Source organism: Ammospiza caudacuta, chromosome 1, assembly GCF_027887145.1.
Source record: "Ammospiza caudacuta isolate bAmmCau1 chromosome 1, bAmmCau1.pri, whole genome shotgun sequence".
NCBI classification, from domain to species: Eukaryota; Metazoa; Chordata; class Aves; order Passeriformes; family Passerellidae; genus Ammospiza; species Ammospiza caudacuta.
Genome location: NC_080593.1, coordinates 5,219,487 through 5,242,614, shown reverse-complemented (window position 1 = coordinate 5,242,614; position 23,128 = coordinate 5,219,487). Strand labels below are relative to the sequence as shown.

Here is a 23,128-nt window from a genome sequence, read left to right as displayed (position 1 = left end):
AATATAAATCACCTTCAGTGCTGGAAACCTGGACAGGAGACTTCCAATGGGAAAATTCATCCCAAAGGGATCCTGGTTTTCAGCTTTTTTTTTTAATTTAGAATTTATGTCAAATTACAGTGCCAGAACTGTAGTCTTTCTCAAAATCTCCCTTTATAAACACTTCTTGGAAACAAATAAAGGAAGAACAGGACAGCCCAACCCAAGACTAATTTCTAGGAGACAGCTCTGTTTGTCGTTCAACACAGGTAGGAAAAAGACAGACACTGCAGAGTCTCTGGCAGATAAGCTGTCCCTATCACTGAAAGATGAGACATAGTAATATTCCTAATGTTAGAAACAATTCAGAAGTGAAGAAAGATGATAAATTACAACTGAAGGTGTGTTTGCTATCAAATACTAGTGCAGAATTCTTTCACAGTTCTGAGCACAGGTTCCAAACCAGAGAATTAGACAATGCAAACCAGACATCCTAAAGTTGTGTTCTGCTGGGTTTGTGCAGTTTGCAGGTTTTTTTAAGGAGGAAATGAGAAGATACTTGTTTTGCTCAGATTATTATTGTGACCAATTAATTACCTTGCAACAAACAGACTTTTGCCTCAGCAAGACATACAACAAACTTACCTCAAGAAGAGCTCTTGGCACTACACAGCCAAGAATTCCTTTTATAGGGAGCTCTTCAAACAGAGCTCAGCTAGATACTGGCTTCTACTTCACACAATATTGCTTTCAAAGGCTAATAAAGCATGTTCCTTGAAACACCAGCAATAATTAGGAGTCATCTTTTCAAGAAGCCATTTGCAATTATAACTTACCTCGGAATTCTGTACAGGTTCTTTCACTCTGGGAGACTGAAAAACAGAGAAAAAGATGTCATTGCCTGGACCACAGTGAAGCTTACTGACTAGGAGGACTTGTCAGAACCATACTGAACATGAGAAACCCACCTAATTGTTTGAAGTTACACATGTGTATTAAGATGCATGATAAAAGGGACACCAGACAATTTGTTGTCACATTGTACCACCCAGAAACACAGCCACATTTCAAACCCTGCAGTCATTATTTCCACAGAGGCACACAATACCCTAAGTTGCTGTCACTGTTACTCATTAGCAAAATCCAGGATTCTTGAAGATCACTCAGATTGGATCAAATTACTTAAGCATCAAGATGGGAAAATCTATTTTAAGCTACTCAAGTCTGGCAGAAAAAGATAAACACAGATCTGCCTGGCAGAATTCTGCTAGAAAACAAGTTCCCTTCACTTACTTAGGGAGGTAGTTTCCAAATCAACTTGCTTAAAACATACAGAACCTTTTTAGGGTGGGAGGGAGGAATCAGCCTTGCTTGTGCTGCTTTTTAGAAGGAAATCCCTGGCCTGCTTTCCCTGCTTTTGAACCCTGCATTCTGCTGTGCTCTTTGTGAGAGAAAGCAGAGAATTGACAGGTGGGTGCACACTCAGCAGTGAAACAGAGACCAGGGAACAATGGGGAAAGTGCAGGCAAAGCAACGTGACCAACTTTTGCTTATCAGTAAAACAGAGATAGCACTGCACCAGCTGTTTCACAAGAGCAGGGGGAATTGCCAAGTATTCCTGGAAAGCCCTGCAATTAAGAGAGCCTGCAACTTTGACTTCCAACAAGTCCAATTAGTGGAGATAGGTGGGATGGTTTGGTCCATGCTGGGAATAAGAAAACCCTGTTCCTTCTCCACATAAGGGTCTAGCAGGTTGCTGTTTGGACAGTACAAACTGGACAGCAGAACATAAAAGCTCATCAGGCCCCTTCTCTGAGAGAGTTTTTCCACTAACAGTGGCCACTATCTTAATGAGTGCAGATCAAAGCAATTTATAGCATATGACTCAAAGGCTTCTTGTGAGAAAAAGTCAAGAAGTCTTACTCTCAGAACAGCAAGTTTCAGAAAGGCCTCTGGACAGGGGGAGAAGGAACAGTTCCCTCAGCATAACTGTGTGCAGGCAGTGTCAGGGAAAAAGTCACACAGTCTGAAAAGTAAAGCCTGAAATCCATCTCAGTGTGCTCAGCCTTTACTTGACAGTTATCAGGTGGGATGAAAAACGTGGCATTGCTCCCAGAGAAACAGCCCTGCTCCACACCTGCAGGCCACAGGTGCTGCAGTGTTCTTCCAGGAACAAAGCTCACATCCAAGAGTACCTGGATGCCTCCAGGAATGACATAAAAGGAAAGATCAGTGTGCTAAGCACTGTGCAGATGAGTATGGGAACACTGGCCCTGCCCCTCAGCTGACAACTGATCCAGAGGAATGACCAACAGAAGTGGTGAGAACCAGCTGAGTATGAGCCAGCAAGTGCCCAGGTGGCCAAGAAGGCCAATGGCACCTGGCTCAGGAAGAGTGTGACCAGCAGGAGCAGGGACTGTCCCTTGTACCCAGCACTGCTGAGGCACCCTGAGTGCTGTACTCAGTTTTGGGTCCCTCAGTACCAGAAGGACATTGAGGGGCTGGAGTGAGTCCAGAAAAAGACAACAGAGCTGGGAATGGCCCTGGAGCCCCAGGAGCAGCTGAGGGAGGTGAGGGGGGCTCAGCCTGGAGGAAAGGAGGCTCAGGGGGGACCTTCTCAGTCTCCACAACTCCCTGACAGGAGGGTGCAGGCAGGTGGGGATCAGGCTCTTTTCCCAGGTAACAAGTGAAAAGAAGAAATGGCTTCAGGTTGCACCAGGGAAGGTTTGGATTGGATATCAGGAAAGATTTCTTCCCTGGGCACCCTTTCAGTAAAGTGGTAGAGTCACCACCTCTGGAGGTGCTCAGAAAATATGAAGAGGTGGCCCTTGGGAACAGGGTCAGTGGTGAGCATAGTGGCTCTGGGCTATCAACAATCCTGGAGGTCTTTTCCAACCTTAACAATTTTATTATTTTATTAAACACATGGACAAAAAGAAAACAGGACAAACATTGAAAAACATTTACCTAAGGCACAAATAGGATGACTTTGGAGATTAGTTCTAACTAATTTCTGCTTGTTAATCAAAGATGATGTGAGTAAGCAGTGAAATGTGACCACACAACTCACCACTGCATAGATTGATCAGGTAACAGAAAGTGCACAATTTAAAAGCCCACAGAGCACAACTGCCTTAATTTCAATTCAAGGTTTTAAATGCAGGGAGGAAGTTCAGAAGGTCTTTATATTCAAAAAGTAATGTTGACCCAGCAAGTCACCATATTCAATGAATTGAGGATATATTTTTGGCTTTGGGTATAATAAATATTTGCCTGTTTCAGGTGCAGTCCTACGAAGAGACTTGTAGAATATATGTTTGCACATATTAAATTCACCCTTTTTTTTCTGTGAAGTGGAAACAAGTAAAAAATACCAACACTTCCCATTTATGTAGATGATTTTATGCAGGTTAATACTCCAGTATTTTGGCACATTAAGTCAGTCTGAAGGGCCTCCTTTTACTGCAGTAAAATGCAGGTACAGACAAAATCACAAATTGTTTTGGGTTGGAAAGGACCTTTAAAAATCCTCTACTTCACCCCTACTGCAAGGGGCAGGAAAAAAAGGTGCCACCTAGTTAACACAAGTTATTCTCCCCAAGAACTTGGTTAAAATTGCAGAGGGATTTACAGACAGGTGGAATTTATACCAAGTGTTTGAAATATGACCAAAACCACAGGATAAACACTAATCCTCAATAACACCACTGTATTCATGGCAAAAAATTGGCAGTTTGGATACAAGTCTTAGGACTGCTTGAAAAGGAATCAAGTTCAAGTACCCAGGCAGACATGTAGAGAGGTCTGAGGTTCCACAGTGCCCTTCCTGACATCCTGGAACAGGCAGGAGTGCTGTGTTACACATGGGGTGCCTCCAAAATTATAAAATACATCTACAAGGAGGTAACTGAATCAAGACCTACCACTCCAAAATCCTCCCTAAAGGTTTGCTGAATGAGGGACCTACAAGCAAGGGCCAAGCACAGCCCAAATGAGAGTGATCAGGACAGGCAGCAGTACAAGGAAAATATATCAAAGCATCAAAATAAAAACTGTCTTGAAAAGGAACTTGTAAACATGTGTGTCAATCTGCTTTTTCCTGCCTAGGAGGAATGAAACAAGTAAGTGCTGTTCAAAACACAGTAAACAGTGTTAAGCCATGGCAGCCTGAGCTTTGAGACAAGATACAAGTTCCAAATAATTTCTGGAACAGATTTAGGGTCTTTTATAATATTGCCTCCTAAAATTTGATAGTATTCTAGCCTACAAAAGGAATTTAGAAGAATTCAGCTTGTATCTTACAGCTTATTCATCAAAGAATTTCAGTAGCAGCTACCTGGTGCCAAGAGATTTTCCTTGATCATGTATAATATGAAGCTGGACACAATAAGCTCTTTAAGAAATCACAAGAGTTGCTGTCACAAATAATGCATTTACTGTATCAAATGGCTTTTAAAAACTCCAAGCATTTCAGAAGATGCTGAAAAGATGCAAAATCTTGCATTTAATATTCAAGTGTCTATTCAGAACAGCAACAGATGCCAGACTAATGAAAGAAAAATGAGAGAAGTTGTAAAGGGATAAATGCTTCAAACCAATACTGCTTTTTTCCCTTTCACACTGAAAGGCTTCCTCTAAACATCCTTCACTGTCTCACTAATTCAATTACAGGATGATTAAAACACAGTCCACTTCCAGCCACCTGCTGTAGTGAAAAGAGACCAGGCAAACCATTATAGCCAAAACTCACACAGGTGGCTGCTGGGGGAAGACAACCTGACAATTCATTGTAATCTTTCAGCTGATCATCATGTATTATTTCTCTAAATTGTTGGTGGGCTTGTTATATGTGTTGGGAGGGGGAAGTGGTGCTTTCTTGAGGATTTTCAAGCACAAGACTAATCCCTCCTGTGACTTCAGGGATGCTGTGAGGTTTTCTACCAGGATTAATGGATTTCAGTGTAACTGGGGGGGCAGAACCAGGCCCTGCATGTTTCAGGAATCAGCCATAAGAACAGGCCCTATTGATTTCAGCTCCATCCTGGAGAGGGCAGTAGGATAAAACCTTTCCTGACACTTCCAGAAGAAAGCATCTCAAGCAGTCAGCACCCTTAAAGTGAATATCCTAGCTGCAGTGTATTAGTATTCTGAGCTGGGAGCAGGCTGTCTGAATTAACATTTCCAATTATGCTGAACATTCCTAAATGAGAGCAGCTGTGCCCCACCACAATGACAGAACAGATCAATACAATTTCTTCAACCTTCAGTCTGCTTCCTTTGCTTCAGCTCCCAACTCCAGGGAAGGGATTACAGCTTGCTGTGTATCATGTGCTCCCCAAATATTTTTAGACCTACCACAACTGGACAACAAAACAGAGACAGTGGAGTTTGAGGACCCACCCTGAGCTGTGAAATTGCTGCTCTGCCTTCCTCACTTTCCTCATCAAGCTCATCATCACTCCATTCCCAGCCACCATCTTCAGTCTTATGAAGACGCCCACTGGAGCCTGGGACTCTCCGGACCTGCCCAGCACAAGAACACAGAATTTACATCTCAAGCAAACAATTTCTACAGCTGATTTTAGAAGAAATAGCACAGAACATCTTCAGTTTCCATCACCTGCCATGGTGTCTGATTATTTTATTGAAACTAACAGCTCTACCTAGAAAAAGCTGTACTGCAGTAGTTATTATTTAAAATGTGAATACAAGCTCAAAAAATAGTACAACTGTAACAGCAAGAGCCCAGGAGGTTTTCAGTACCTTTTTGGATCTTTCAGTGATTGTTGGTGCTCTCTGCAACATCTTCTCTTGTAAAAACTCTTTATTCTGCAAAGAAAAAAATAGCAAATATTTGCATTGCTGAAAATGCAGTTCTTTGATGCCTTCACTGTTTCTGATAAAGTAACTGTTAAGTTCTTTCTAGCAGAAAGTGGTTTACATGTTTCATCCCTACTCCCCCAAGGATATGAACTACTCCCCTACTTTGGGCTGCAGTATGTGATGTTTCATCTTAAATACCTTTTCAGTTAACAGTGGCACTCTCCTTATGCAAAGTGACATGGAATTAACAACTGAGGAGCTGGATATTATTCTGATTTATTTGGAAATACACATTTTATACTGCAGTATCTGGTACCCTGCTGAGGCATTTGGCATTCTTCCACTTGCAGCTACTACACCACCTGGATTCAACCTCTTTGCTTTATCTTACTCCTAAATTTATGCCTGTCCAACTGTCAAAGGCAAACCTCAGACAGGTTGGTATGTAGGAATCCCTCTGTGCTGGAGCAAACAGAAACTGGGACAGAAAGATTTAAAGTGGCTGAAAAAATGTACAGCATTTATGTTTAGAGAGGAAGTAAATGCAGTGATCACAACAGACAGAATACCGGGGAACTGCTATGGTGCTTTATTGTATTAAATTTCCTCTTCAGCAAGCTGCTCCTGCCTGGCCAGTGTGGGCTCCTGAGAATACAATTTTCTCACTGCTGAAGTGTGGGGCCAAACTTGTGGCAGCAGGGGAAGCAGGGCAGTCCAGGCCAGCATTCTGGCATTTGGCTGGGTATGCCACACCACACCAGTGCAGTTGGAGAGCTCTGCTGTCCCTGCCCACGCAGAGCTCCCCCAGGATGGTTGCTTGCAGGAAGGATGGAGAGCCTCAAGACACACTGTCATTCCTGATAAGTGGCTCCCAGCATTATCAAACCACATTTTTACATAACCTAGATGGTATTTAAATATATGACTCAATATAGATGTATAGAAGCTGCACTCCTCAGCCCTCAAGCTGCAGCTGTCAGTTTGGCAGTGGCTGATGTGTGACAGTAATTTAACCCCAAGTGTGAAGTGGCACACTTTGCACTCCAGTGCTGGCTGGTTAAGCAGTGCCTCATTTACAATAATGTTAATTTTCTATCACCACCCATGCTAATATGTCTCCAGCAGCTTAATGAAAGCACGAAGGAGATTTAATACACAATGAAGTGTAACATGAACCAGAACTTGCAGAACCAAACGGAGAAAGGTCAGCAATGTGTAAACCATCTTGTCACTTTGGACACCAAGTGTGCATCCAGCATACAAATGCAGACTAATCAGCTGCCTAAAATCCCACTACAGGCAGTGAAACCCCAGTTAATACTGTCAAGAGCCCAGACATCAATTAAACCTGCCCTAAAGCAAACTTCTGCATTTCATCAACTGGATCACCCTCCAGACTTCCCTGGTTCACAAAATTATCAAATCACACAATACCCTGAGTCAGAAGGGACCCACAAGGATCGAGTCCAACTCCTGCCCTGCACAGGACACCCCAACAACCCCACCTGAGAGTGTTGTCCAAATGCTCCTGGAGCTCTGGCAGCCTTGAGGTCATGACCATTTCCTGGGGAGCCTGTTCAGTGCCCCACCACCCTCTGGGGGAAGAACATTTCCCTAATATCCAAACTGAACATCCCCTGACACAGCTTCAGGCCATTCCCTCAGGTCCTGTCACTGGTCACCAAAGAGATCAGCACTTCATGATCTGATCCTCATGAAGAGGAAGTGCAGCTCTCCCTGGGTTGCACCTGTAAAGATTCCTGTCAGCTTTACCAGGGCATCCAGCTCCTGTACAGATACCTGGTGTGGCCAAATCCATTTAAGCATCTTAATCTGGGAGTTTTAAACTCCCAGATTAATTGGTGATGCTGCTGTGCTATGCCAAGCATGCAGTCTCTTTTTGACAGTTTAATCTGTATTCTGTATAAATCCTGTGCACTTTGATCACAAAAAAAAATAAGCAAACAGAAAACATTCCCCATGCTCATGGAAATGCAAATCCTGCCCTGTGCTGCTGCTGTCTGTCTCCCTCAGTAAGACCTTGCACGTTGCAGATGCACTAATCCCCAGGCAGTAATTACATAATGCTTGCTGGCACTTCTCTCCAAGGCTAGAAATGAGAGTTTCCCACTGGTTTGTATCACAGCATCTTCACTTTCCATAAGGCAACACAGGATGAAATATCTTTAGGTAGCTCTTGCACAGTGGGCCTCATTCAGCCCCTCACACACAGACTGATTGGAGAGTTCACTAAAATCTAAGTAACACTCATTGCAGCAGAGACCTTTGAGGTTGGACAGGCAGCCAGAGTGGCACCATTACAAAGGAAGGACAAACCCAAAAGGCACGAATGCTCAAGAATTCCTAGATAATTTCTGTTAACAACAGCATACACAGGAGATACAGAAGGGGGATTTTATTCTGCTCCTTCACAATGGCCCATTCAACCCACTCAGCTCTGCTGGCTCCAAGTGAAAGAGCCCACACTCCTGCCAGTAAAGCTGTCACCCACACCTATCATGCTTCTGAAAAGTCCTTTCCACAGCCTCTGCACAAATCAGTTTGGGAAGTGTTTTCTTACCTTTGCTTTTGTGAAAAATTTGTGTCTTAGGAGTTCTGCTGCTGTTGGTCTGTCAATAAAAACAGATGTAGAAAAGACAATTATAAATGCTCCCTTTCAACCCAACGGTCTTCCAGGCTGCTGCAGCTTGTTGGCATCTCGTGAGGGCATCAGCTTCTCCTGTATAATTCCCCTAAAATCAATGTATTCCAAGTAAATTTTACACCAGCAATCTTTTAAATTACTCAGTGTATTCTGAACAAGGTTTATTCTGTTCAAAAGCAATTAATAACTTGGGACTGGTGGGGAGAATTTGCTCCCATTTTGATGCTGAACTTGAGACTCTTAGATAACAACAGAATCACAGAAAGAATTTGCTCAAAATGGAAATCACAGAATCATCACTGGAGTGCAGTACTCACCCTGTGCAAGTACCAGTTATTTCAGAGATACCTGATTAAATGTGTGTAGTTAGTTCTATTAAATACAGGCAGGATGATCAATCTGGGTCTAAAAGAACATGAACAAGTATAAACTATTTTCCCCTTTATGTCAGACTTCAGAATAAATACTGGAGAGACATCCCTTAGTTGGTTTAGGAGGAATTTGCTAAAGACTCAAGCCTGCATGAGAAAGTGGCAGCTTGCAGCATTTTTCACACTGCAAACAGTGCTTAAATAGTAACAGAGTTTAATCAATGACTTGTAAAGGCCATTCATCACAGGGTTTATTTCATCACAGACTACTCCAACAAAAGGCATCCACCTCAGAGCAAGGAGCCCCTAAAATAATGAAAAAGCAATTGCACTGAATTCACTCCCATGCAATATGCCAACCCCCTGCTCCCACAGTCAGGACAACACCAGTGGCTGCCAGAAGTGCTTGAGGAGAGCGGGGCTGTGCCACAATTCAGTGATTATGCATAACCTGACCAGCACACATCCTAACCTGCAAGGATAGGATATGCTTTAGAAAGGTGAAAAAATGTCATGCTGGGAAAAAAAAAAACCCAGCTATCAACTTTTATCAAGCACTCCACTGGATTCATTATGCATTTCAAGTGCAATACTTGTTAGAAGAGAGAGACTCATTGCACAGTGCGTGAGAAGCCTGTGTTCCTGGATCTGACAAGAGGGAACTGAAAAATGTCTTCATTATTATTATTTTATGAAAGCACTTTTTCCTTTCCAAAATTAAGTCTGCTTACTGAGGAGGAAAAAAAAACAACCTAAGAGGTATTAGAAAATGGCACAGCACACACAGCATCCCCTTGGTAATATTTCCTACGTCACTGAGCAGTCAAGATACTGTTCAAGGAAGGCTGAAAGTGTCATCAGGTCACTTAAGCAATCTGTATTGATGAAAACATGTTGGTAAAATTTGTCAGTGTTTTTCCTGATTTCCCATCCAAACCAAATATTACATATAATTAAACAAGTCAAAACTACACTGAAAGCCTTCTCTGCACTGCTAAAATGTAAAAAGTTTATTTATGTAGTTTTGCAAGTACACACACATTGCCCAACCTGTAATTTCTGATTTGTAAACACAAAGCAGTTTTGACTGGGAACAAAACATGAACTGAAGTCACCTGCTGGAGGTGGCCAAGGGAGAATGGCCCTACCCAGGCACTGGACTGGGATGCACTCTCATTAACCCAAATGGAAAATGTGTGCCCTGGCCAGGCACAGAGCCAGACATTTATCCATAAAAATAAGGACAGAATTTGTTGCCACACAGCAAGACTGCTGTGTTCCTTGTGACTGAAAGGTTGGAGGGGCACAGAGCATACCAACTTCAAAAAATAGGGAACAAAATGATGTTTCTGGGTTAGGGTTTTTTTTTGTTTGCTTGTTTATTTTAATTTATTTTGGTGTGATCCATTCTTACCTTTTTTCAGGGTCTTTTTGTAGGCAAGATGAAATCATCTTCCTAAATGATTTCCCATATTTCTTCAGCATCTCCTTGTCTTGCACACCAGTTTCCAAAGATGGAGGATCATTTTGTAGTGTCAGCATTAAAACCTGAAATAATTATTGCTATTGGCAATGAGATCTTTCTTGGGTTTTGTCAGAGACAGATCTTAGGGAAAATGTATTTTAGACAAGCACTTTCATCAAGCATCTGAGTCAACAAGGATGAGTAAACAACAAAGAACCACAATTTAAGTCACTGCATTCCATCCCATCTCTTGGCCCACACTGCAGTCTGTGGGTCAAACACAAGGCTGGAATGTCTTTTCAGGTCTGTTTTGTGGGATTAAAAGTGCAAGCAGAGCAGAATTTTACCAGTTTTCCTCATTCAGGATGAGCAGTTGTGCAAAGCTTTTGATTCAATGTACCTCCCTGAGGTATTTCTCAGCTAGAAATCAAATTAAAGACAGAGGAGCAACATAAAAAGATACATGAGTTCACTTCCATGTACCAATGTGACAGCAGGTGAAGACATTTCTCACATAAGCAGCTATCAAGGCAAACTGGTTCTTTCCCCCACATCACTTAAATATGCTGAAGGAAAGGAAAAAAATTACTCATTTCCATTTCCACTTGTCACCTACATACAGATGAATATCTATTTTTAGAAGAGGAAACAGCACATAGCACATTTAAATAGCTTTCAACAGCTACATTGCTTAGGGCAGCAAAAGCCCATTAATCTAGCTGAAATTACACAGCTCATGACAGAATTCCCTGCTTTCTTCCCCACTCCTTGAAGGGTCACTTAATGCATGAGTAATTTTGCTGCATAACAAAATTAATCTGCAGTGCAATAAAATTATATTCAATAAATAAAATAGAGAAGGCTTCTTGCGGGCTGCATGACTGCAACCAAACCTCACAGAACTGGGAATTCAATTCTATCCAGCATATGACAGCACTAAGTAGGTGCTGTTGATACTAAATAGGTTATGTTGGTATTCAAAGCTCCATCCTGTGCATTCAAACCACAATAAATTGAAGTAAAAATTGCAGGAGCTGCTTCAAGATGCTACCAATAATCACAGCCCAGAAGGAAATATCAATAAAACCAGCAGCACCTAAACCAGCAGCACTTTCCCCTGAACTGCTCTCTGCTCTGCCACAGCCACTGATATTGTAGGAAATTTAATGGCATTTCTGAACTACTCAGCCTCTCAACAGTCCCTGCACATAGATGACAATTCTTAGAAGTAATTCTGTTTTGCAAGAGTTAACCCTGTGCAAAGTCCATCCATTTGGCATGGATGTGTCTGTTCTGAGTGAGGAGTAGCTGGATTTCCAAATGCCATTGTGATTGTGGTGTGGGAGGGGATGCACCCAGGCCCTGAAGAAGTGACACCCAACTCCCACAGCACTTCAGCAGGTAAGACTGAAAAAATGGGAGTTTGTCCACAGTGTCACTGAATGGTTTGGGTTGGAAGAGACCTCATTTAATTCCAATCCCCCTGCCATGCCCAGGGACACCTTCCACTAGGCCAGGCTGCTCCAATACCCACCCAGCCTAGCCTTGAACACCTCCAGGGATGGTGCATCCACAACTTCTCAACTCATTCCAGTGCCTAACCACCCTCACAATACAGAATTCCTTACATCTAATCTAAATCTCTCCTCTTTCAGCTTTCAGCCACTTCCCTTTGTCCCATCACTATGTGCCTGTGTGAAACATCACTGTTGCATTACCAACAATGGAGGGACTTGACACCCACAGGCCTGATATCCCAGGTCACTGCTCTAACCATGAGCCCTGGGGGTAGAACAGGTCTCCACATGCTCCTGTTTGATCCCAAGGACCACACATTTCAGGAGGGGAACCAAACTGGTCTTCAAGAGGATGGGCCAAAGAGTCTTAAAGTTTTGTGATCAAGACAAAGCCTCATCAGATATCACAAAGGAGATGAGCAGCAGGCTAAAAGCAGCTCCTGGTCCAAGAGTCACAAAACGAAGAGTTAGCCAAACTTATAAGGTGATCTAAGGCTCAAGGTATTTGAAAAAGAATTTTGGTGTGTCATGGTTTAAATAAGAACATTTAATTCATTTCAACCTTAATAAAATACTATTGTTGACAGCACCACAGTTTCATACTGATGTGGTACTTTGAACTGGATCAGTGATTGACAGGATTGTCAGTGTTAAACAAAATTAAACATTCTTTTGGATAACTGGTAACAGGAGAGGTATCAAGAGAATGTCTGACAGGCATTAAGAAGGATTATCAGTGCAAGAGAAAGAATGGCTAGCCAAGTGTCACTGAGTGCCCATAAAGCATTCTAGATCATTATTTACAACCCTAAAAACAACTGCTGACTTCAGAGGTTTAAAACACACAGCACTTTCCTTAAGAATGGTGAGACTCAGGATCTAAATAAAAACTGCAGGTTCAGATAATGCTGATGAAGGGGGGTATTTTTAAAAGGTGACTCGATACATCCCAGAACATCATGATCCACAAGTGCAGGTTGAAAGGACAAATTCTTCTATGCAATGTGCTAAGTTGAGAGGACAAACTCTTCTGTGCAACATGCTAGCCAAATTCCTGAAAACATCCAGAGAACACACTGATCCCTTATCTTCCACAAATATCTGGAGATCTGCTCACCTTCATCGGAGGGTATTTATGGTAAGGAGCTGCTCCTGTGGCCAGTTCAATAGCAGTGATCCCAAAGCTCCAGATGTCTGCCTTGAAATCATATCCTCTGACCTGAAAAATATTAGAGGATGTTATCATGTGCCTCTTGCTGTCCTTTCACACACCCTTTCCCCACGAATTTGGAAAGACCAGCACTACAGAGATGGAAACAACACTTTCTCCCTTCTCTCCCCCAGCTCCTCACACCTTCCAGGAGGTGTTTTAGAAGTCACAGTCTGATGAAAATCATGGCTGTGCATGGTACAACCAGGACTGCTCTGCCATAAACTCCACTGCAGAACATAAAGGGGCATTGGGCTAACCCAGGCTCTGACTTCTACACAGCCACAGAGATTCATTACACAGTGCAATAAAACTCTCATAGTTAATAGATGGACTGCTACCCCTTGGGACACCTGCCTCACTACACTTTTAATCAACCTGACTGCAAATATGCTCCATCCTGCAACTTCACAACACACCAGCCCAGGAAAAGCCCCTCATTCCTGCCTGCAGACTAATGTTTCCCTCCACTAATTAACAGTAGCTTCTGCACTTGACATTAAACACAGGCTTGTTCAGGAAAATTTATAGCATTTACTTCCCCTCCTGCACAGGAAAAAATATTTCATATGCCAAAGCAGTTACTTCCTCATTATCATTAGGTAATATTTTGGCACTTGCTTTCTCCTCTGCAGGGGAGAGACATTATGTACTAACTTCAAGAGCAGCTCTGAAAATCAAAGCATTTTGGTTGCTTAGGATGGTTTGTGTTTCTTCTAACTACACTATGGAAAAATGAAAATTGGATCAGAGCAGAGCTAACAGGGTACTGTGCTCAGCTAACCTAACAGGCTTCAGAAAGACACTCCTTGTGATGCAGCCAAAAAGCAATCCCCAAGCTACCTTAAAGAGGATCTTGAATCTTGGCAAACTAACAAAAACTCCTCCTGTACTATTTGTCATATAATACTAGAGTTGGACTGAAACTTGCATTAGAGACAGGAATTTATATCTTGCACTGATTTCTTCCACTCTTCAAGCACAATTTTCATGAGCCCTAAAAGTCTGAAATGTTTCTTCAAGTGCCTCAGTTTATGGATGCCATGACTTTGAACAGATTTCTAGTCAGTTAAATAAACAAGCAGATATCTAGTAACATTTAAAAGAGCACAGGACAAGAAGAAATACACTGTAAGGGTGGTTTGTTTTGTCTTCTCACACCAGTTTTAGGTTTGGAGAATAACTTTTGGGCATTTCTTAGCTCCATCGTTCATTTATTCTTGCAGCACACCAATACACTGTACATCTCTCCATTTGCTGATAAGATTTTAACAGTTCAGTGCAAGGGTTTTTTTCATTATTTCACATAATCCTGCTTGCAAGTGAAAACTAAAAAACTCAAAACTGTCTGCAGTAGTTCATCTTGACATCTGTCCTATACATTGGTCACCACCCTGCAGACAGTTTATACCAACAACATTCATTTTTCTCATCAACTTCTTTTTTTGCCATAAATCCATCGAGTGACCATACATTAGAAGACAATGTTGAGCAATCAAACATTAACATTCTGGAGGAATTTAAAGATGCTGAAGTAAACCAGATGGAATTGGTGGATAATATCTACATGTGAAAGGCTAACTTAGAGCAAGCCCTCTGTCCCTCTTCCCAGCTGGATGCAGTGGCTCAGAGTGACACCTGCTGGAAGGCAGCAAGATCATCTCATGGACACTGAAGGATTTCACTCCAGCATCATCAGCATCCCATTAAAATACTGCTTTAATTTGATATTTGCAACTGGTTACATGTGCACAGCCCTGGTGCAGGTACTGCGCTCTGTAAAAAACTTACCTCCTCCTTTGGAAACACATTTGTGGGGAACCACCCCTCATATTGTCCCTGAAATCTTCATTTCCCATTTTTAGCTACCTCTTTAAGGCATTTTTTCCTTTTGTCCTGAGGACTGCAGCTGCAAAGAGCCTGAGCAGCACCATTAGGTCCTGGCCAGGCTGCTGAGCTCTGGGCACGACACACAGGACAGAAAAGCAAGGGACAGCTCTGATCTACCTTCAAAACCACCAAATACTCTATTTTAACTTTTTTTAACTAAGAAATTTTAAAAATCCAGAAAAATATGACAGTGAGGCAGCTCAGAATCAAGTTTGCAAAGACAGCCCTGACTTGGGAAATGTTGCTTTATCCTGCTCTCCTGTTAGTCCTGCACTCTGAGGAAGCTGCAGCAGTGCTGGGATGCACTGGCCCCTCAGTCCCACCATGGGGAGCCACTGAAAAGGCCAAACATTGAACAAGCCTTCATCAATAATATATTTAAGCTACTCCAAAATTATCTCTATTCCTTAGGGAGTTTTAGATATTGGAAAAAATGCACTTTAATGCACTTGTGTTTAGCTGCATTTGATTTTAGATACAGATATACATGGGAGTCTTACTCAAGATCCTCCCAAGCTTCAAAATATTTTTCTGGAAACAACAGCAAGGAGCAATGTACCAGGGTGGATTTACTTTAATAAAACAAATCCTTAAATATTAAAAAAAATTTGGAAAGAAAAATGGAAACCCATTCATAGCCAGTTATATTTCTGCTTAGCACACCTGTCAGAAACCCAGACCTCTGTCAAACTGATTTTAAGGGCATGAGGGATAATTTTCAGAATGTTCATGGCAGTGAACATCAATGCCATCGACAGCGACTGCAAATGCCTTGGTGAGACTGTGGTACAATTTTCTCTGTGAATCTTGCTCAGAAATGGGCAGCAATTTTACATTAAACAAAGTTTCCAGGTGTCATTCACCAGAAGTCACACAGACAAAGCTTCTGTAGTTCAGTCTAGAAGCAGTGGAGGACAAAAAGTGGCATTTCTCCATGCAAGGGGAAGAAGTATTACATCTTTTATGAGATGCAGAGGAAGAAGGGAGAGAGGCAAGCATTCCTCAGCATTTAAAAAGAAGTTAAAAACCTGAATGAAGTCAAATGCAGGTTATTATACTGAATTAACTCCCCACTCTGACATATCACAACTAACTACCCCAAATGTTACGTTTGCAGATGAAGAGCACATTACTGAGCTGTGTATGGCATATTTACCATGTTTCTATTTTCTATATTTCTATTCTACCTCACATGCATGCAAAAGGGAGGGGCAGGTTTATCTTCTTCATGCAACAACTGAGCTGTCTCATCCTCACCTTGGGCAGGAGCCTGAAGAGAAGCAATGGGGCAAAAATCTACTGAACACTTTACATTCCCCAGTAAGAGTCTGGCTGCAATAGGCAAGTCAAAGAAAATCCTATGTTTAAGAAAACCCTTCAGGGGTTTCAAATTATCATCTTAGTTAGAAATAAACATAGTCATTGCTGATAACAGGGAATTCCAGGGGCAGATCAGCTCAGAGGACACTGGGAAAAACAATTCACCTGTTCCATAACTTCTGGTGCCATCCAGCAAGGTGTGCCCACAAAGGTTTTCCTGACTTTATTCCTGGTAATGTCACCACCAGTGGCCAGGAACGCACTAACACCAAAGTCTGAAAAGAAAACAAAAGCAGAATTTTTTAAGAACACATCCTGAGCAAACTGAAGGGCTGTCCCCTCTTTCCCCTCATATTCCCAGCCACCCATTAAGTACCAGACCATGCAGTCATGCATGAGGGGTTTCCTAATAAAGGAGGAATGATCAACAGTTAGCTCTGAGTGCTGGTACATGAACTGCCATTCAGCAGTTCACCATTCAATTCCTGGGGACAGCAGAGCTTTCAGCCCTGGCTGGCAAAGAGGAAAATTCCACTTTCCATCACAGCCCACTGGTCACATTAGAGCCTGCCCAGAGTGCCCCAGCAGCCCTGCTGCTGTACAAACCTGCCCTGCCAGCCAGAGCTGGATTTGCATTTGCATACACACAGAACTGCTCTGAGCCTCCAGCAGCATCCTGTAACATCCACAGCAATCAAGCTGGGTGAGAAAAAGTCCCCTGAAAGCATTTAACTGTTCTAACTGAGCTATCAGCCCTTTATTCTGGATGTTTTATTGCCAGAACATGTTTTATTTGATAATCCTCCATGGCTGAAATGCTCAGTGCTTTAACAGGACCTCAGACTGATGATACTGAACGTGCCACAGACCAGCCTGAGCATCCCAGGGAAACCTCACAGACACTGATTCACACCCTGCACAGCATCACCCCACCTGAAACACCTTTCACAAACCAGGATGCCCTTTGTGCTCACTGGTAATTGCATTTCTTGGAACAAATCACTCTTTTATGTGAAAACTATGCTGTATAACCTCATGTTTTATGTAATTAAGAATGGCATGGAAAATAGAATCTGTTACCAGCAGCAGCATACAGGGACAGAATAAAGTATGTTTGTTCAGAGAAGAGCATTACCAAAGATTTGGCAACCAAGTCATTCAAGAGAGGATGGCACTTTGTTTGGAGAAAAAATAAAAATAAAAAGCAAGTGACAGAGAAACTGTTAACACAGAACTGCTCCAAACCACACTATTTATGTATTGCTGAGTTACAGGCCTGCAATGGGCCTGTAACTCAATATATAACTCAATTCCCCATAACTTTATCCACACACACACTTTTTTTTTTTAAACACAGTACAAGCAATCAAAATCTCAGATGCCATTTTTGAGATTGGTGACAGACTTGGAGGGCAAACTCTGAAATTCCAGGGCTATTTAACATAAAGCCAGAATGTTATTGGCCACAACTGGTTTGAAAATTCTTGAAACTCTGCTGACAATGCAAAATGTAAAAGCCTTTGCCTCTGTGGCCAGAGGAGCCAGAGTTACTCCATGGTGTAAGGATGTGAAATTGGAGAATTAACTGCAACATAAGATCCCTCTTTACAATGTTTAAATCATGGTATCTATGAGGACTGTCCCAAGTTCCCTCTGCATCACACCAGCAGTGCAGTGAGTCACTTCTCATTAGAATTTCAATATTTGAGAAACACCTCTGAAATTATCACTCAGAAGATGCTGCAAGCTTCCAGCTCACTTCAGCAGAGACTTCCAGGAGAGGAACTCAGTGCCCACTGAAGTACCAGACATGGTAACTGCAAGGTGACATTAAATAAAGTTGCATAGAAATCACAGGGCTAAAATAAGCACTAACAAAAGCCTATCATTAGGATTCAGCTCTTGCAGATGTGCTGACCTGTTTTTTTTCTATTCCCAAAGGTATTTTGGCTTCCTGCTATGCTTGGAGTTTTAGCACTCCTAGATGGATCACTGTCTCCATCAGTACTGCAATTTGAATCTTCTGGAAACCCTTTTTGCAATAATGATTTTTGCTTTGAGATCTTCCATGTGAGCATTTACCATTTTTGCTTTTCTCAGAAACTGCAGGAGCTCCCTAAAAGATTCAGAGTAAAGCTGCCTTTCACTGCTCATTACAGGAAGTCTCCCAAGATCTATTGTTCTAAACACAAGAGCAATCAGAAGTTCTTTTAAATAAGATAATACTAACAGAAACTTGTCCAAGTGCCATCAGCATTTTATTGTGATGTGCTGGATTTGAACTTGCACATATTATCTTACCTCAAGTTTCCATGCAGTCATTTTGAGGGGAAAGGAAATGCCATTCAAAGCAAAAGCATTCCAGCAGTAAAAACACAAGTCCTTCACACAGAATTCACCACATCTCACATCAAACCCGGGTTTATAAATTCCAGATGGAAATCAGGCCCTTACATCTGCCATCTGAAGAAAGCTTAAATGGAATTAAAGTTTATTTCATTACATGGTTGATTTATTTAATGTTTTCCCAATTAATTTCCCTCATTTCCAGTGGGGTAAAACAGCCTGTGCTACTCCCCTGTAAGGAATGACTTTGGGACCATCTTCTCAAATGTCATCTTACTAACTTTATCCAAGCCCCAGCTATTCAGATAACAATGTGCCTGCCCTCAGGAAATATCTGGAAAGCAATAAAACACAACTCCAACCACAAGTTCAGGTTAAATTCCTTCTTCTGAGCAGTTGGAACCATCTGTGCCTCAGTATCTCTGCCCCCAGAAAGGTTAAAGCAGAACTGGGTTATTGCAAATGAACTGAACTCCAGAAAATGGGGAAATCCATGAAATTGAGGATAGCTCTGAAGTGTGTACACATTTGTACTCTTCCTTGGCAGCTCGTGGTTTACATTGGCTCACTAGGGGGATAACTGGCAAGGACTGAATCACCAGAGACAGGGAGGAATTGGAAACGCTTGGGGCTGGCTTGCAATACCAGCAACCACCACTGCTGGGGATCCACCGACTGTCAGCTATCCCAAAGGAGCCCAAAAACTACAGACTTCCAGTATCTGACAGCAAACAACAGTCTCCAGGGTGTCTGGATGGTCTGGATGGAAGCGGCCAGATCTTTTTTTTTTTTTCTATTTTTCTGAAGCAAAGTAGAAAAGATTCATCTGTTGGAGCTGTTTCAGTCATTTAAACCAAAGATTGCTAAAAAAACAATACCCATAAAGATGTATATTTCCAGACTTGCATATCACAGCAAAACCAATCCAGGATGGGATTTCAATCCTGCTGATGCAGGCTCTACACAAAATATGGCCATTTTTGTCTCTTCCAGCAGAAATGTGCTGCAAACCACATATCCTACAGGACACTCTACAGTGGCATTGAAGTTGCAGAGTAGTGTTTGAAAAGCATGCCATGAGGCAACAATTCCTGACACTATGGTATCCAAATTGTCAAAACTTAAAAACTACTCTGGCCACTCTGGAAATGTAGAAATTGAAAAGGAAGAGCCAGTACAATCAACTCAGAACATAAGAGTGCTGTGGCAGGACCACATCACAACAGGCACCACTGCAGGAAGGTGTCTGAGGAAGACACATTTCTACCATATTCTAGGTTGTTTCATCCAAATCTAGATGGCAGCTGTTTAAAATAATCTCTCCTTCACCCTCTCATATTGTAACATTACCTAAATCCTAAAAAGCCCAAGCTACTACATGTAGCTACCTACAAGGTGCATAGAAGGGAAAGAAAGGAAGAATGTGCACTAAGAGCCAGGACTAAAACCTGCTGACACCAGAGGGGCTCCTACAGAGTTTGGTGTGCTTGAATCAGACCCTAAAGCAGTTTTCAACTTCAACAGGGGCAGAAAAACAGAATAATTCAATTTTGACTTCAAACTCACTTTGAGTTGTCTTTAAACAAAAAGCACTTCAGAAGACAGCACTAGATGTTATTTTCACTGGTCACTTTCCTTCTTGTTCAGTTGTTCACCATCAGAAAATATCTGTAGTTTTACTTAGTGCTTTCCTGCAAACCCTAAAGCTTTTAGAGCACTGAAGATGAATGAAGCTGGCAGCAAGAAGAGGAAGGCAGTGATAAATAGCAATTTTGTGCTGAGAACGCAGCAGGTGGTAGGACACCAGATAAAAGGAAGATTACTGGAGAACAAGAATCAAAGGCTTCTTTCCTTTTAAAGTCTAGATTGATGCACAGTGGTGTTGGATCTGTAAATGCACACTTGTCCTCATGCTTCACAAAGGAACTTCAGGATGACAAATCCCAGGCTGGGTGACGCCACCCAGTGCCCTCAGAGACGTTCACAAGTGGTTTCAACAATCAAACAGTGCAACATCTCTTCAGGAAACACAGATAGTACCAGTGACACAAAGAAAAAGTTATTTCACAACTCTGTGCTGCAGGAGAGGCCCTAGAAGTCTCTACCAATCATAGAGAAAAGTACTTTTGGCCCTGTTTTTGAAAGGCAGAAGAGGCTCCAAGGTGTTCATGATACAACACAAGCTCCTCGAGCGAACCCTTCAATCAACACTCCCCTCCCAAGTTAGATTTGTGCTTTGCCCCTTGTTCAGGCAATTTAATCTCCCAAAGTTAGAGTTTCCTAAGGGAAAGTGGGGAATGACACTGCCTGCATCATAGCTCTATGTTTATGTAGAGGGCTATTTTAGTGCCATGAATTAAGAGCAGTCAGGAACACAGCGAACTGGTGACAAGCTGGCATGGATTTGTGGAAAGTTACACAAATTCAGTTACACAAGTTTTGCCTGGCCTTAACTATCCCTGTTTTATAAATAGATAAAGAGAGAGGGGTTAGGCAATTTGCCCAGGATCAATTAGCAACTCCTGAACAACTTAGTGAAATCTCAATCTACTTCGACTGCTTGGCAACACGGCCTGCCCAGACCATGGCTGACACTGCAGGCACCTCTCGGGAGTGCGCGTTGAGAATTCCTGATTTTAAATCCTGAAGAGATTGTGTTATTGCCTCCAGAACCAAAAAATTCCACACATGGAGGGATGTGTGGCTCTCAGACAGACACTTGTATCATCACATTCAGTCTCAGAGGGGTGGGTGGCAGCATTATTTAATATCCCAGTGGATAAAATCAGGGGAAAACAAAGATATGGTCTGAATTCAGTCTCAGTAGGATGCCCACATCATGCCATGGCTGAAGCGTGGCTCATACTGAGCAAGTCTCATGCATCCTGGGAGAGTTTCTCCTCAACCTCTCCCATCCCTTCCCAGTCTATCAAGAAGTTCACTTCATTTCACAGTAATTTATAGCTCCTGCATAATAAATAAACTGACAAATGCAAAGCCTTGCTTACTGTGAGAAGCCATCTCCTGGTTTATGCATCAATACTGATGCCAATGCAGTTTTATGTTGACAGAGTGTTTTTATCCGTGCACTTTTAGACTCCAGGGAGCTGATAAATGCCAGAGCAAAGAGGTTTTATGCTCTGATTAAAAGAAATGAAGTAATTGCCATGGAGAGGCTGGAACACAAAGGAACATGGCTATCTCCATTTACATTGCAACCACTGTCAGCACAGCCCTGAACAATGGTATCTGGGAAAGAGTCCTGCTCTCTCCAGAAGGCAGATTAATCCAGTGTGAAGGAGAACACTTCAAACTGAGAAAGTGACACTGTGAATTGTAACAGGCACCAAAAACTTGGTGCCAAGCCACAAGCCCAAGTGCCCTTGGGGAAAAAAAAGAAATGTTAAGATAGAAGCAAACGGCCTCACTTTAGGTCTCACTGGTCAGCTGGATCTGTTAAAGGCAATTTTCTCCTTGGGTCAGTGGATGCACTTTTTGAAAGCCAAAGCAGAGACACAGTTAAAAATAGAGTCATGAGTAAAAATAAGACCTGGGGAGGAGTTTCAAGCTGGCAAATTTGTGCAAGCCATTAGAGGAATTTTTAGAATTCCCACTTCCAGCAGATGCCCCTGAGCTCACAGATCTCTCCATCTCTTTACCTGCAGCAACCTCAACTCACAGTGCTCCCACAGTGGCTTTCCCCATATGCACAAACACCAATTCAGGGTTACAAACAGAACCTGAGAAATGTCTGACACACCTTCATCAAGTTGCTTTTTCTGTTCAGCCTTAGCAGAATTTCACAGCCCAAAATTCACAAAAGAGGCTTTAATTTCCACTGGTTAGAACTGTGTAATAGTGCAGCAAAATTACTGCCATGAATTCCACACAGTGAAAGTTTCAAGCAGTTAAATTCACCAACACGTGGAGGTACAGTCCTGCAGTGAGGTTTCCACTCAATCTCAAATGCACCTTGGCTTTTTCCCCTCAAAGGATCTCCACATTGAGATGTACATTCCTCATTTCCATTTGAGAATTACATTTCATCAGGGACAAGGAACAGGAATTGTGTCAAGCAGGAGGAAATGCACAGGAACACAAGGTCAGAAAAGCCAAAGATTGAATAAGACCTTCTCAACAACTGTTCACAGGCAGTTTGGATAGAGGAGTGGCAGGAGGGAAGGAGTCATTATAAAAGAATGGAAGTCTTTCTTCCTTGCTACATGATTTAAATTTTTCATGTATACCAAACCAGCTCCTTGCAGGGAGGTGCCCCATTCACTCCAACCCTCAGGCTACATTCCACAGCTGATCAATCTTTTGTTTTTTATCTCGTGGTGTAACTTTCCAGAGAAACTTTAGAGTGTTTGTTTCATGGGAACGAAGTGATGTCATCCAGCCCATAATTGAAGCACTCAACAATCAACAGAATTATTCATAATATGCATTAATATTATTGTCAAAAAGCAAGTGCTTTGATCTTGCTGAAACAAATCTTATTTTATTAGGATTGGTTTGCTTCCAGCATTTTTTCCTCCTCAA

General features: G+C 42.2%; 1 protein-coding gene across 1 annotated transcript in view; it reads right to left on the bottom strand.

Annotated features, from left to right (window-relative positions):
- Positions 1 to 23,128, bottom strand: part of OXSR1 (oxidative stress responsive kinase 1) — an 86,168-nt gene that overhangs the window by 7,042 nt on the left and 55,998 nt on the right. Inside the window, exons 6-12 of the mRNA XM_058802744.1 lie at positions 16,406 to 16,515; positions 12,938 to 13,039; positions 10,253 to 10,386; positions 8,384 to 8,432; positions 5,743 to 5,808; positions 5,380 to 5,502; positions 816 to 851 (exon numbers count right to left, since the gene is read on the bottom strand). Of these exons, the coding sequence (XP_058658727.1) occupies positions 816 to 851; positions 5,380 to 5,502; positions 5,743 to 5,808; positions 8,384 to 8,432; positions 10,253 to 10,386; positions 12,938 to 13,039; positions 16,406 to 16,515 (620 nt within the window). The remainder of the gene's footprint in view (positions 1 to 815; positions 852 to 5,379; positions 5,503 to 5,742; positions 5,809 to 8,383; positions 8,433 to 10,252; positions 10,387 to 12,937; positions 13,040 to 16,405; positions 16,516 to 23,128) is intronic.